The sequence below is a fragment of the Aspergillus ambiguus genome, assembly GCF_047715705.1.
Source record: "Aspergillus ambiguus strain CBS 117.58 unplaced genomic scaffold BDV59scaffold_14, whole genome shotgun sequence".
Taxonomy (NCBI): Eukaryota; Fungi; Ascomycota; class Eurotiomycetes; order Eurotiales; family Aspergillaceae; genus Aspergillus; species Aspergillus ambiguus.
Window position 1 is genome coordinate 270,617 of NW_027395527.1, and position 12,675 is coordinate 283,291.

Sequence of the window (12,675 nt, forward strand, 5' to 3'; positions counted from 1 at the left end):
ATCTCGATACAATGGACACCGAAAACTACGAGTGGGCGAGCGAGCCCATCGCCGTCATCGGAATGAGCTGCAAATTCTCTGGCGGTGCGAGCAATCCAGACAAGCTCTGGGACCTCATGGCCTCAGGGAAGACCGGCTGGAGCGAGATCCCTAAAGATCGGTTCGATCTCAACGGAGTCTACCACCCCAACCACGAAAGAACCAGCACGGTGTGTAATGCGAATAAGCACGCAAACAGCGTACTGACAGACAGCCCCAGACACATGTAAAAGGTGGACACTTTCTCGACGATGATATAGCAGCCTTCGATGCGGCATTCTTCAACTACTCGGCGGAGGTGGCCCAGACAGTCGACCCGCAGTTCCGGCTGCAGCTCGAGTCTACTTACGAGGCGCTCGAAAATGGCATGTTCACACTGCTTCATTCTTATCCACAACATAGACATCCAGCTAACTCAGATTGTAGCTGGGCTACCGCTCTCCCAGGTGATGGGATCGCAGACGTCCGTGTTCGCTGGCGTCTTCACGCATGACTACCAAGAAGGAATAATACGAGACGAAGACAGGCTGCCCCGGTTCAACGTGGTGGGCACATGGAGTCCCATGTCATCCAACCGCATCTCGCACTTCTTTGACTTCCGCGGCGCCAGTATGACTTTAGAAACCGGATGTTCGACGACCCTGGTTGCCCTGCACCAGGCAGTCCACACCCTGCGCAATCGTGAGGCGGACATGTCCGTCGTGACCGGGGCCAATGTGATGCTGAATCCGGACACATTCAAGGCCATCGGGTCGTTGGGGATGCTGTCGCCCGACGGCAGATCGTACGCATTCGATTCGCGCGCGAACGGGTATGGTCGCGGGGAGGGCGTAGCCACCATCATCATCAAGCGACTGTCGGACGCGCTGGCTGCCAACGACCCCATTCGGGCCGTGATCCGCGAGACAGCCCTGAATCAGGACGGCAAAACGGACACGATCACGACGCCATCCGGCACCGCCCAGGTAGACCTCATGCGGGAATGCTACCGCCGGGCTGGGCTCGACCCGCGCGGTACGCAATACTTTGAGGCTCATGGCACAGGGACTCCAGCCGGTGACCCAATCGAGGCGGAAGCCATGGCCACTATATTTGGCGGCGGGGAAGGCCGCGACAGCGACGAGGGATACCTGCGTATTGGCTCTGTCAAGACCAACGTGGGCCATACGGAGGCCGCTTCGGGTCTCGCTGCCATGGTCAAAGGTGTTTTGAGTCTCGAGAAGGGGTTAATTCCGCCCACTGTAAACTATGAGACGCCCAACCCGAAGCTCAAGCTCGACGAGTGGCGGCTCAAGGTGGTCAGGACGATGGAGCAGTGGCCGGATAGCCTGATTGACGGTCCACGCCGCATGTCAATCAACAACTTTGGCTACGGCGGAGCAAATGCCCATGTCATTTTAGAGAGCGCCGACCCATGGACTTTAACACCGGGTCTGGACCTCAACCCCGTCGATAGTCATGCGCATGTCAACGGGAATGGCCATGCCAATGGCAGCTATCGCTCGCACGTTGCCACTGACGACGCCAAAATCTTAATTCTCAGTGCCCGCGACGAGCGAGGCTGTCGGCAAATGGTTTCAGACCTCAGGGCATATCTGGAAAGACACAGGTCGCTTGGACCCGCGGCCTGCGAGCAACTGCTGCGTAACCTCAGTTACACGCTGGGTGAGCGCCGGAGTCTCTTCCAATGGGTGGCGGCTCACCAGGTGCGTCTGGACAAGAACAGTCGCCTCGACGCTGCCATCGAAGCCCTTGACTCGCCTCGCTTTAAGCCCAGCCGTCGAGCCTCGGATAGTCCACGCATCGGCATGGTTTTCACCGGCCAGGGCGCGCAGTGGTATGCCATGGGTCGCGAGCTACTGGCATCGTACCCTGTCTTCCGCCAGTCTATCGAGGAAGCTGAGGCATACCTGCACGCCCTCGGAGCTGACTGGTCGCTCCTCGAGGAGCTACAGCGTGACGCAAAGACGACAAGGGTCCACGCCACGAAAATCAGCATCCCCGTGTGTGTGGCGCTCCAGATCGCATTGGTCCGTCTGCTTGAAGCATGGGGCATCACGCCTTCAGCGGTCGCAAGCCACTCGTCGGGCGAGATCGCAGCTGCCTACGCCGTGGGTGCTCTCACGCATAAACAGGCTATGGCCACGGCATACTACCGCGCCGTGCTCGTAGCAGATGAGACACAGCGTCCACTGGGAGCTGCCAAGGGCGCTATGGCGGCGGTTGGTTTGGGTGTCGAGGCAGTACAGCCCTACCTCGACAGGCTGACGAAGGAGAACGGCAAAGCTGTCGTTGCATGCGTTAACAGTCCTCAAAGTGTCACTATTTCTGGTGATTCCGACGCCGTTCAAGAGATCGAGGAACTGTGCAAGCAGGATGGCGTGTTCGCCCGTCGTCTCAAAGTCCAGCAGGCGTACCACTCACACCATATGGATCCTTTCGCTGATGCCTACAGGGAGCGGCTTCGAGTTCATATGGCGCGGGAGGTGGTTCAAAGTGGCAAGGAACATCTACAAGCAGGCCAGCCAGAACTTAAGGCAGTCTTTTCGTCAGCAGTGACTGGTGGGCGTATCACCGACATCAAGGAAATCGCCAGTCCTGATCACTGGGTCGGTAGTCTGGTGCAGCCAGTCCAATTCGTGGACGCCTTGACAGAAATGGTGCTGGGCGACCCGGATGACCCGACAGGCAGAAGTGTGGACGCATTGCTCGAGGTCGGCCCTCATACGGCGCTGGGAGGCCCTATCCGCGAGATCTTGTCTCTGCCAGAGTTTGAGGGCATTGAGCTCCCTTACTGGGGCTGCCTAGTCCGGGAAGAGCATGCAGGCGACAGTATGCGATCGGCCGCCATGAACTTGTTCCGCGCAGGACAATCCTTGGTGATGAACGAGATCAACTTCCCCGTCCCTGCGTGTGAGAACGAGATCCCCCAGGTCTTGACGGATCTGCCATCGTATCCCTGGAACCACACCATGCGTCACTGGCAGGAGTCCAGAGTCAACCGGGCCATCCGCGAACGCAGCCAGCCACCTCACGAACTACTTGGCATGCCTGTCGCCGGCAATGACCCCAGCACGGCCGTTTGGCGCCGTATAATGCGCGTTACCGAAACTCCATGGGTCCGTGATCATATGGTGCAGGGCAGTATCGTGTACCCGGGCTCGGGCTACATTTGTCTCGCGATTGAGGCCGTCAGAAAGTTGGAGCAGGCCAGTGCCACCGACGAAGAAAATCTCTGCCGGAGTATCTCGGGATTCCGCCTGCGCGACGTCAACTTCCTGTTCGCCCTCGTTATCCCAGAAAGCACAGACGGCGTGGAGATCCGAACCACGCTTCAGTCTGTCCCTGAGCGGGAAATCGGCGCCCGCGGCTGGCGGCGTTTCGAGGTATCGTCAGTGACGCTGAATAACCAGTGGACGCTGCATGCTAAGGGCATGATCATGGCTGAGCGAGAGGCGGCTGCAACTGAGACAACAGGGCGCCGTCCGCTGTCTACTTACACCCGCCAGCCAGACCCCCAGGACTTGTTTGCCAACCTCAGGGCGTGCAGCATCTATCATGGTCCCATGTTCCAGAACACAACAAAGATCATCCAGGATGGCCGAGAACCACGATCTGTCTGCGACATCACGATCCGCCACGAAGCGTCGACGGATACAGACCCTGTGGTCGCGGCACGGGATACCTTGCTACACCCTATCACGCTCGATGCCGTCGTCGTGGCATTCTATTCCGCACTTCCGAGTGTTGGAGCTCTGCAGGAAGACCCGAAGCTACCGCGATCTGTCGCATCCATGTGGGTGTCCAGCAACATCAGCCACGAGATTGGCCGCACGCTGCGCTGCGACACATCACTGCTGCACGATGACGCTCAAAGCGGGAGCGCTGACATTACAGTTTTCGACGGCCAGACGGACGCCACGGTGCTCAAGATCCAGGGTGTTGAGCTGGGGTCTCTGGGACGTGGCAGCGGAGCCACGGCGCGCCAGGATGCATCCAACAAGGGCGGTGCTGCTATTACCAGCAAATGGGAACGAGAGTTGTGCAGCAAGCTCGTATGGGGACCTGATCTGTCGCTTCGAAACCCGCGGGCTCTCGCACAGGTCAAGAAGGAACTGGTTCACACGGGCTCCGATGACGAAGCAAGCATCGCCAGGAACCTACGGGACTTGTGCATCCATTTTGCTCGTGATGCTCTACGAGCTCTCACATCAGACGATGTAGCCCAGCTGCAGCAACAGCCACACTTGGCTAAGTACTACGCATGGCTAAATGAATTGGCCGCCGAAGCCACCAATGGATTGGCACTGGACGCGGCTGGAGAGCCTGAACAATACATAGCCGCTACAGCCTCGCAAAGCGTCGAAGGGAAGCTGATCTGCAGTCTGGGGCCCCTTCTCCCGTCTATCCTCCGTGGTGATCTGAACGTGGAAGAAGTGAGTGGGTTGCTGAATGAGTACGACGCAAACGCTATGCGTCAGTCATCAGCACCTGCACAGCTCTCTACGCTGCTGCGCAAGGTTGCACACAAAAGCCCAGGTCCCCGCGTCCTCCAAATCGGTGCCGGTGCCAGTGTCTACGCGACATGCCGTATACTGCAGACGTTAGGGACGCCCAAGTCGCCGCTAGTGGCGAGCTGGCACATTACCGATCCCTCTTCGGAGTCCTTGGAAGATGCGCGTGCCCAACTTACCGACTGGGCCAATCTGCTCGAGTTTGACCAATTTGACATTGAGCAGAGCCCAGCCAAGCAGAAGCTTACACCGGGGAGCTACGACATTGTTGTAGCCTTCCAAGCTCTGCGCTGCACCGAAAATCTGACCACTGCCGTTGGCAATGTGCGCAGCCTGCTGAAGCCAGGCGGCACGTTGCTATTTGCGGAGGCGACCAGCGACAAGGTAGATGTGGATTTCGTGTTTGGCCTGCGGCCGAGCTGGTGGCATGGCGATGAGCCTGCCCGCCGAACCCTCACAGCGTCCGGCTGGGATAGCGTGCTCCGGGACGCCGGGTTCAGTGGTGTGGACCTTGAGATTCGTGACTCGGAGAGCAACCTTGTCCATACCAACAGTATCATCATGTCCACTGTACTGCTCACTGAAGAGCAGAAGTCCAATCTTCTGGACAAGGCTGGTCACGGACAGAGCTTTGCCGTGGTCACAAGCAGCAAGGCATCTACACCACCGGGCTTCGTCGATATGCTATCCCAACGCATCCAGGCCTTGACCGGCACTGACACTCCCGCCCCGGAGCACCTAGTGCTCGAGCAGAGCAGCTTTGATGCCTACAAAAACAAAATATGTATTTTTGTTGGTGAGATTGATCACCCTATTATGGCGGATCTCGACGCGGTGCGCATGGAGGGCCTGCGCGCCATGGTCACGCAATGCAGTGGCATGCTATGGGTCACGACCGGCGGTACAGTGGAGAGCGAGGCGCCCGAACGGGCTATTCACCAGGGTTTCCTGCGTGCTCTGCGCAACGAGTACATTAGCCGTCGCTTCCTCTCACTGGACCTCGACCCTGCACACGTAGCTGAGAGATGGTCCTCAGGTGGAGAGGTCGCTCTCTCGGCTATCGTAAAGGTACTCGAGGAGGGATTCGGCCGTGCCGACACTGAGGCTGGTCCAGCCGAGTTCGAGTACGCTGAACGTGACGGTGTCTTGCATATTCCCCGGTACTACAAGGACGACCAATATAATGATATGGTGACTGGCCCGCTTGTACCGAGCTGGGGTGAGGTACAGCCAGTGGCCAAGGATGAGAGCGGAACTATCGATACTACTGCCAGTATTCCCCTACATCCCCTGTTCCAGGAGGACCGCTTACTGCGGCTGGAAGTGGGCATCCCGGGACACTTGGACACATTAGCTTTCATTCACGATGAGGAAGGCTATGAGGCGTTGACACCCGAGCTCGTTGAGATCACCCCTCGGGCCTACGGAGTTTGCTCGCGGGATGTCATGGCCGCAATGGGCCAACTCAAGGATCGTTCCATGGGCCTCGAATGCGCAGGTATCATCACGCGCGTCGGCACTGAGGCGCAGGCGAATGGCTACAATGTGGGAGACCGCGTCATGGCGCTTTCGACTGGCACATCCTTCGCCAGCCGTGCTCGCGTCCCATGGTATGGCGTCATCCAGATACCCAACGGCATGAGTTTTGTGAACGCCTCGTCGCTTCCCCTGGCTTTTACTGTTGCGTACGCCGGCCTCGTTGATACCGCGCGCCTGACGGCCAGGCAGTCGGTTCTCATCCATGCCGCGGCTGGGGCCATTGGGCAGGCTGCCATCATGCTGGCAAAGCACCTCGGCATAACAGAGATCTACGCTACGGCCGGATCGCAGGAAAAGCGTGACCTTCTCCAGCGCGAGTACGGCATCCCTGCTGAGCGCATCTTCACCAGCCGCGATGCATCGTTCGCCCCTGCTGTTCTGACCGCCACAAAGGGACGCGGTGTCGACCTCGTTCTTAACTCGCTTCCAGGTCCGTTACTACAGGCAAGCCTCAGCGCAGTCGCGCCTCTGGGTTACTTGATCGAAATTGGCAAGAAGGACATCGAGAGCAACAGTCTGGTGGCGCTAGAGTCATTCTCTCGCGGCATCTCGTTTAAATCATTGGATGTTCCGATGCTCTTACGCCACCGCAGACCTGATGTCCACCGCGCTCTTGGTGAGATCACCAGCCTGGTCGAACAGCAGGCGCTGAAGCCGGTTCACCCTGTCTCTGTTTATACCATGCAGGATGCTCAAGCGGCTTTTCGCTTCGTGCAGACGGGTGCACAGATGGGTAAGGTCGTGCTCTCGGCTGAAGCAGACGAACAGGTCCACTTGATGCCTCGGCCAAAGGGGGTCACAGCTCAGACTCAACTGCGACCTGATGCATCATACCTCATTGTTGGTGGTGTAGCCGGTATCGGGCGTTCAGTCGCGTACTGGCTGGTAGCTCACGGTGCAAGGAACCTCATTATACTATCTCGCAGTGCTGGCAGGCTCGACCTTGACAAGAACAAGAACACTGACAGCGCACTATTTGTCCGTGAACTGCGCGAGGCAGGCTGTCGAGTGAAGCCTGTCAGCTGCGACATTGGCCTCGCCAGCTCACTGACCATGGCTCTTAGGGTCTGTGAAGACGACGGCTTCCCGCCAGTGCGCGGTATCATCCAGGGTGCCATGTTACTGCGCGACGCATTCTTCGACCAGATGACACTCGATGACTGGCACAGCGGCCTACAACCCAAGCTGTACGGCACCTGGAACCTACACACCGAGTTCTCACAGCCAGGCTCACTCGACTTCTTCGTCATGCTTTCGTCCGTTTCGGGCGTAGTAGGTATCGCATCGCAAGCCAACTACGCTGCCGGCGGCTCCTACGAAGACGCCATGGCACGCTGGCGCCAATCCCAAGGCCTACCCGGCGTGGCGATCGACCTCGGCCCCATATCGGATATAGGCTACCTCTCGACCTCAATCAAGGTCGCCGAGCGCCTGCGCAAGGAGGGCGACTTCGCCATGCTCGATGAGGACATCGTGCTCCGTGCCCTCAACGCCGCCGTCCTGCACCCGTTCGGCGCCCGGTCTCAGATCATTGTGGGCCTCAACTCCGCCCCAGGCCCGCAGTGGGACGCCAACGGTCGCTCGCAGCTGGGCCGTGACGCCCGCTTTGCACCTCTGCGACCGCGCAGCAAGGCCTCTGCGCGACCGGCTGATGGTGAGAGCACTGGCGCCTCGCTCGCTGCGCAACTTGCGGAGGCGACCGACCGCCAGGAAGCGGCAGGGCTCATCGGCGCGGCTATTGCTGCCAAGCTGGCGGATATCTTCATGACCCCCGTTGCGGAAATCGATCTCAGCAAGCCCCCGGCGCACTTTGGGGTCGACTCGCTGATTGCGGTGGAATTGAGAAATATGCTCGTCTTACAGGCCGCGGCGGATATCTCGATCTTCAATATTTTGCAGACGGCGAGCCTGACTGCGCTGGCGGGCTTGGTGGCGGAAAAGAGCCGGCATTTGCAGGATGCTTAGGCATGGCTTCATACTGGGTTGAAATATATCTTTCCATTAGACAATAAAATGCTTGGAGAATGTGGTTGATCGGGTTCAACAGATGTTTTTGTCCACTTTTTCGTTGGGTTGTCTTTTGTAGACCAGAGTATTGCTGTTTATATATGGACTGATTAAACACTTTATGCAGCAACGCAAGCTCCTTTTTCCAATAGTTGCACTACGTTTCAGAACTCTCCAGTGTCCAGCAATATGCTCACTTTGAGTTTGTCCTAAAGTTGACCTGGAGAGTTATTTTGGAGTTGAACTGCCCGCCCCGGCGCTCTCCTTTGCCTATATCAGTAGCTTGCAGCCAGAGAGTACAAGGGGCCAGTCGTCGGGGCTGAGCATTCCGCAGATTACAACTAGAATGTGAGGATCTGTGAAATCGACCCCGAAAATGACAGCTACTGTGGCCATGAACGGCCGCATTTCCAACCGTAATTTTCAGCGGCGGGTGGTTGCCTAGCGGACGCATATTCTACACTTGCTAAGCATTGGCTAATCATCCCTCTTGAGGTGCTTAACTTCAGCGAGGCTTTACCTTATTTAGACTCACGACTAAAAGAAGCCGAAAATAGCCTCCCCTGTAGGCAGATCTTGCTCCCCCTAGCTCGACCCTAACATCGCGAGGCCTCTCCAATAAGCTAATGATTTATGTCCTAACAGCTGCGTCTAAGATTAGAGCTGAATCGGTGTTTTTGCCGATAGTTATCGAAGTACCCAGAGTATGTTCCATGACGCAGTAGATCAACCTTACCCAGCAAACTCGGGAGATTATTACCCGCAGATCATCCCATGATTGAGAATGCTATGACTACATACAAGATCGATAACTGAGCCCGTCTTACTGCCCTACCATGGAGATATTGGAAGTTGTAATGTTTTGGCATAGTTTGACTAGATACTTGGGTAAATTTGTTAAGGCGTAACCGTAGCTCGTAAGGTTACCACTCTAGTTAGGGGTCCTATGAACGAGTGAACTGGTGGATCTAGGATCAAAAATACAGTCGCTACTGTATTGACATGCCCTGAAGTTCTACAAATACGCCTGGCTGAGACCGTTCCTAGCATAATATGTACTTACCCTGTAAGAGACTTCTGTCGTAGAACGCGAAACAGTAAGTATCCTAGGTCGCTCTCGATCTGTTTCGTTAGTCTTCCATGGAAACGAAGTAATGTATAGATTTAAAATGACCAAACAATGACTGGAGCCCTGCTTTATTATAATATGCATTAGCCTTTGTGACCTGGGGATGTACGTATTTTTAGAACTGCAAGGACCCACGGATGAGGTGGGCAACGCGTCGTCGAGTGGCCAATCTTTTCAAGTCCCTTCTGGGCACGCAAAGGTCGTTGATAGTTCAGGCAAAGTTCCACCACCCACCCACCATTCCTTTTCCTAACTTGGACACCACATCAATCGCTAGGCGTTGCTTTGTACGCTTTTTAAACGCTTAATTCGTGCAGATGGGACTAGGCTCCATCGCAATCCGAAAGACCTCTATTTCGAATACCGGTTTTGCCTCGGTCACATTACTGTTGTTGGGCAGATATCACATTTTCCGCGCAATAGGATCTAATCAGACCATCAGGACATCGGCGAATGTTGGCGGAATTTAGCATCAAAACAAAATATCGCTGGTATCCCTTTCGGGTTGCTGCTACCGTGACGAGTCAAATGTGTTTCTTCTAGCGTGTCACGAAACACCTTGCTTAAAACAATCCCTTGCTTGCAAGCCCAGATCGCAATTCCACGGAGACTTCCCGCATGGATGTACGGTGACTTAGTCTGCCTCTCAGGGAAAGGGATACTCTGAACACCGAGTCCTTTTAATGGTCTGGAAAGAATAGAGAATACAACGCAGCTATCCTTCCCTCTCCGCCCTATTCGCAAAGAATTGCAATGCGTGCTCCTCTATCTCCTCAGTCCGAAGCTGCTAATGGGGTTGGCTTGCCCCTTCACGACGAAAAGGATAATGACAAGTATCCCGTGGACCTACTCTCACCAACTCTTTTGTCCGTGGGCTGGCAAAGCACTTTTGTCACACCGAGCATCCCAATAGCCCCCGAATGCATGAAACTGTCTCCTCTGGACCAAATGGAGAACCGATTCATACTCCCCACAGTGCTCGTTTTCCATGTATCCTCACCTGCTCTCCGGCAGTCGTTATTGCAGAACTTAAAGATTGGTCTTGCTAAGATGATCGAAGAGTTGTCATTTTTAGCGGGAGATGTCATACCGGATTGCGAGGAGCAAGGCACAGTCCAACTACAAATATCGGAAAATGCTGGGGTTTGGTTTCACTCCCAGGAGCTGCCAGGGATCGATTACTATGCTCTCGAGCGCCGAAACTTCCCACCTTCCGCCTTCCCGCTTCTGTCGCTGATGCCGGAGCCACGGGTTCACCACCCAAAACGAAGCCCCGTACTCACCCTACTTGCATCATTCATTAATGACGGACTAGTGCTAACGACCAACTATCATCACGCTGTGATGGATGCTTCGGCGGTATTCACTATGGTGAAGAGACTTGCAAAGCATGTTGCGGCGTCGACAGACGGTCGGATTATTTCTCCGGACGATGGATTTCCCGAAGAAGCACTTGACCGATCAAATGTCTTTGGAGGAAGTGGACGTAAAGAAGTTTGCGACTTTCCGAACTATCGTCTGGGCAAAACGTACCGCAGCGCGGTAGAACGGGAGCTAATGGAGGCTGCACTTGCTGAGGATCATCCAAAGCGCCAGCTGATGCAGAAACTCGAGCTATCGCACTGGTTCATCTCAGATAATTCGATGCAATCAATGAGAGAGGCCGCATTCCCGCTGTCTGAAGGTCTGCCAGTTTTAACCGACCACACAATCTTATCGGCGGTGCTATGGCGTCGTATATCCCGAGCGCGGCAGCTATCTTCTCGCGGCATCATGACAACCTCTTTCATGACCACTGTCAATGTTAGAAGGCGAATGGACCCTCCGCTGCCACTAGACTATGCAGGCAATGCAGTCATACACGCGAAAACTTCTGCAGCAACGGCAGATATGGAATCAACAGAGCCTGGGACGCTCTACAATCTTGCAAAACAAATTACCGATGCAATCGAGTGGTGGACACCAGAACGGATTCGGGATCTTATCGGAGCAATTGAGTCCAATACAGAGGTTAGCAAAATAGAGCCTAATATGGACAACTTTCTGGGCTCAGACGTGGAGGTCAGCAGCGCCGCGTCTATGGGAGATGTTTCAAGCAGTTACTGGGGTTGTGAGCTACAGAAATTGAAAGCTGTTCGCTATGGCTATGCGCGAGTCAAAGACGGATGGATCTCCATACTTCCCCAGGGAAACGACGGGGGGATAGATTTGTTGATAGGTTTGGAGAAAAGCACGTTAGACCGCTTGAGGCAAGACACCGAGTGGCTACAATTGGCGCAGGAGTCACTATAAAAAGTCATTCTATTTTAGAAATTCAACCCCAGCTACTTGTTATTGATACGAATTTTCTATTGTATTTTGTTCTCTTATTGACACTGTAATTCCAAGTCTTGCGACTCTTATATACAAAGTGACGCCGACTCATGGACGATTATACTAGCCATTGATGGATTTCTTCATTCCAACAAACGCATCCAGTCAGCTTGTTCTATTTTAAACAGTTATGCTTTTCTAATAGCGAGAGATAATTTAAGAAGTATAAAATGACACAATACTAATAATGAAGTCCAACGGCAAATCACGTACCCCTGGCGGTTACGCTCAGGGGTGAAGTTGTTACTTTTTGCACGTGTTTTCCGATGTGGCTAGCGCCTATTCAGACTTATAATAAATCTACCTCTACTGCTTCATCCTCCTGCACTGACAACAAAAGTAACAAAAGTTACTACGTTTGTATCTACTATATTGACATACATCAATGGTGTAGGAATGTTAATATTTCTTAGTTCTTGTAAATAAATACCTATAAATAGTTCTAAAGGCAAGGTTCCTGTGCACGGAGTCTACGCAGCACTCCGGAGTATATCTTATCATTATTATTGATAGTGGAGCCTATCCTTTGGCCGTAATATACTCCATAAATGGTCCATGAAGCAGTGAGTGCTGCAGCCTGATTGGATGGGGGGCTATGCACAGCCGAAAGGCGCATACCCGATTAAGATGTGGGCTGTCTTGAAACTACCAAGAGCCGATAAAGATATCTCAGATCCATCATGCATAGTCCGTGACAATGCCAACCGCATGTCGGTCCAAGTAAGGGGCCGAAGGGACCTCCTATTTGCCCTATTGATACATCCAAACTCGTCTAAACGATCGGCATAATAGGACGCAAAGAGATGACGAACGAAGGCAAGGATAGGATCAAACATTTAAGAAGCAAGGGCCACTCACTATTACACTGGATGGCGCGTCATGACGCAGCTTCCAATCCGCTTCACAAGTTAAAAACGTTGCCAACAGGCATATGCTCACTAAGTCTCACAAGAAGGGTGAAATTTTCCTTTTTGTCCTCTTCTTAGTTGGCAAGACCACATAAACGAATTTAATTTCCTATACTCCATTTTCTGTTAACATTCCTAAATCACGTTATTATCGGTCACTTACTCC

The 12,675-nt window shown here is 54.2% G+C and overlaps 2 protein-coding genes across 2 annotated transcripts; both read left to right on the forward strand.

The window, feature by feature from the left end:
- Positions 1–11: 11 nt before the first annotated feature.
- On the forward strand, positions 12–8,205 carry BDV59DRAFT_207644 (putative PKS-like enzyme; the record flags this gene model as incomplete). Its single annotated transcript, XM_073695038.1, has 9 exons — positions 12–209; positions 260–404; positions 466–6,163; positions 6,197–6,251; positions 6,282–6,409; positions 6,443–6,522; positions 6,553–7,589; positions 7,620–7,625; positions 7,656–8,205. 9 exons carry the CDS (start codon positions 12–14, stop codon positions 8,055–8,057), a joined length of 7,749 nt encoding a protein of 2,582 aa, XP_073548301.1. The 3' UTR covers positions 8,058–8,205.
- A 1,263-nt stretch (positions 8,206–9,468) lies between these two features.
- On the forward strand, positions 9,469–11,520 carry BDV59DRAFT_207646 (transferase; the record flags this gene model as incomplete). The annotated part of the gene is made up of 1 exon (XM_073695039.1): positions 9,469–11,520. Exon 1 carries the CDS (start codon positions 9,982–9,984, stop codon positions 11,518–11,520), a length of 1,539 nt encoding a protein of 512 aa, XP_073548302.1. The 5' UTR covers positions 9,469–9,981.
- Between the last annotated feature and the right edge of the window lie 1,155 nt (positions 11,521–12,675).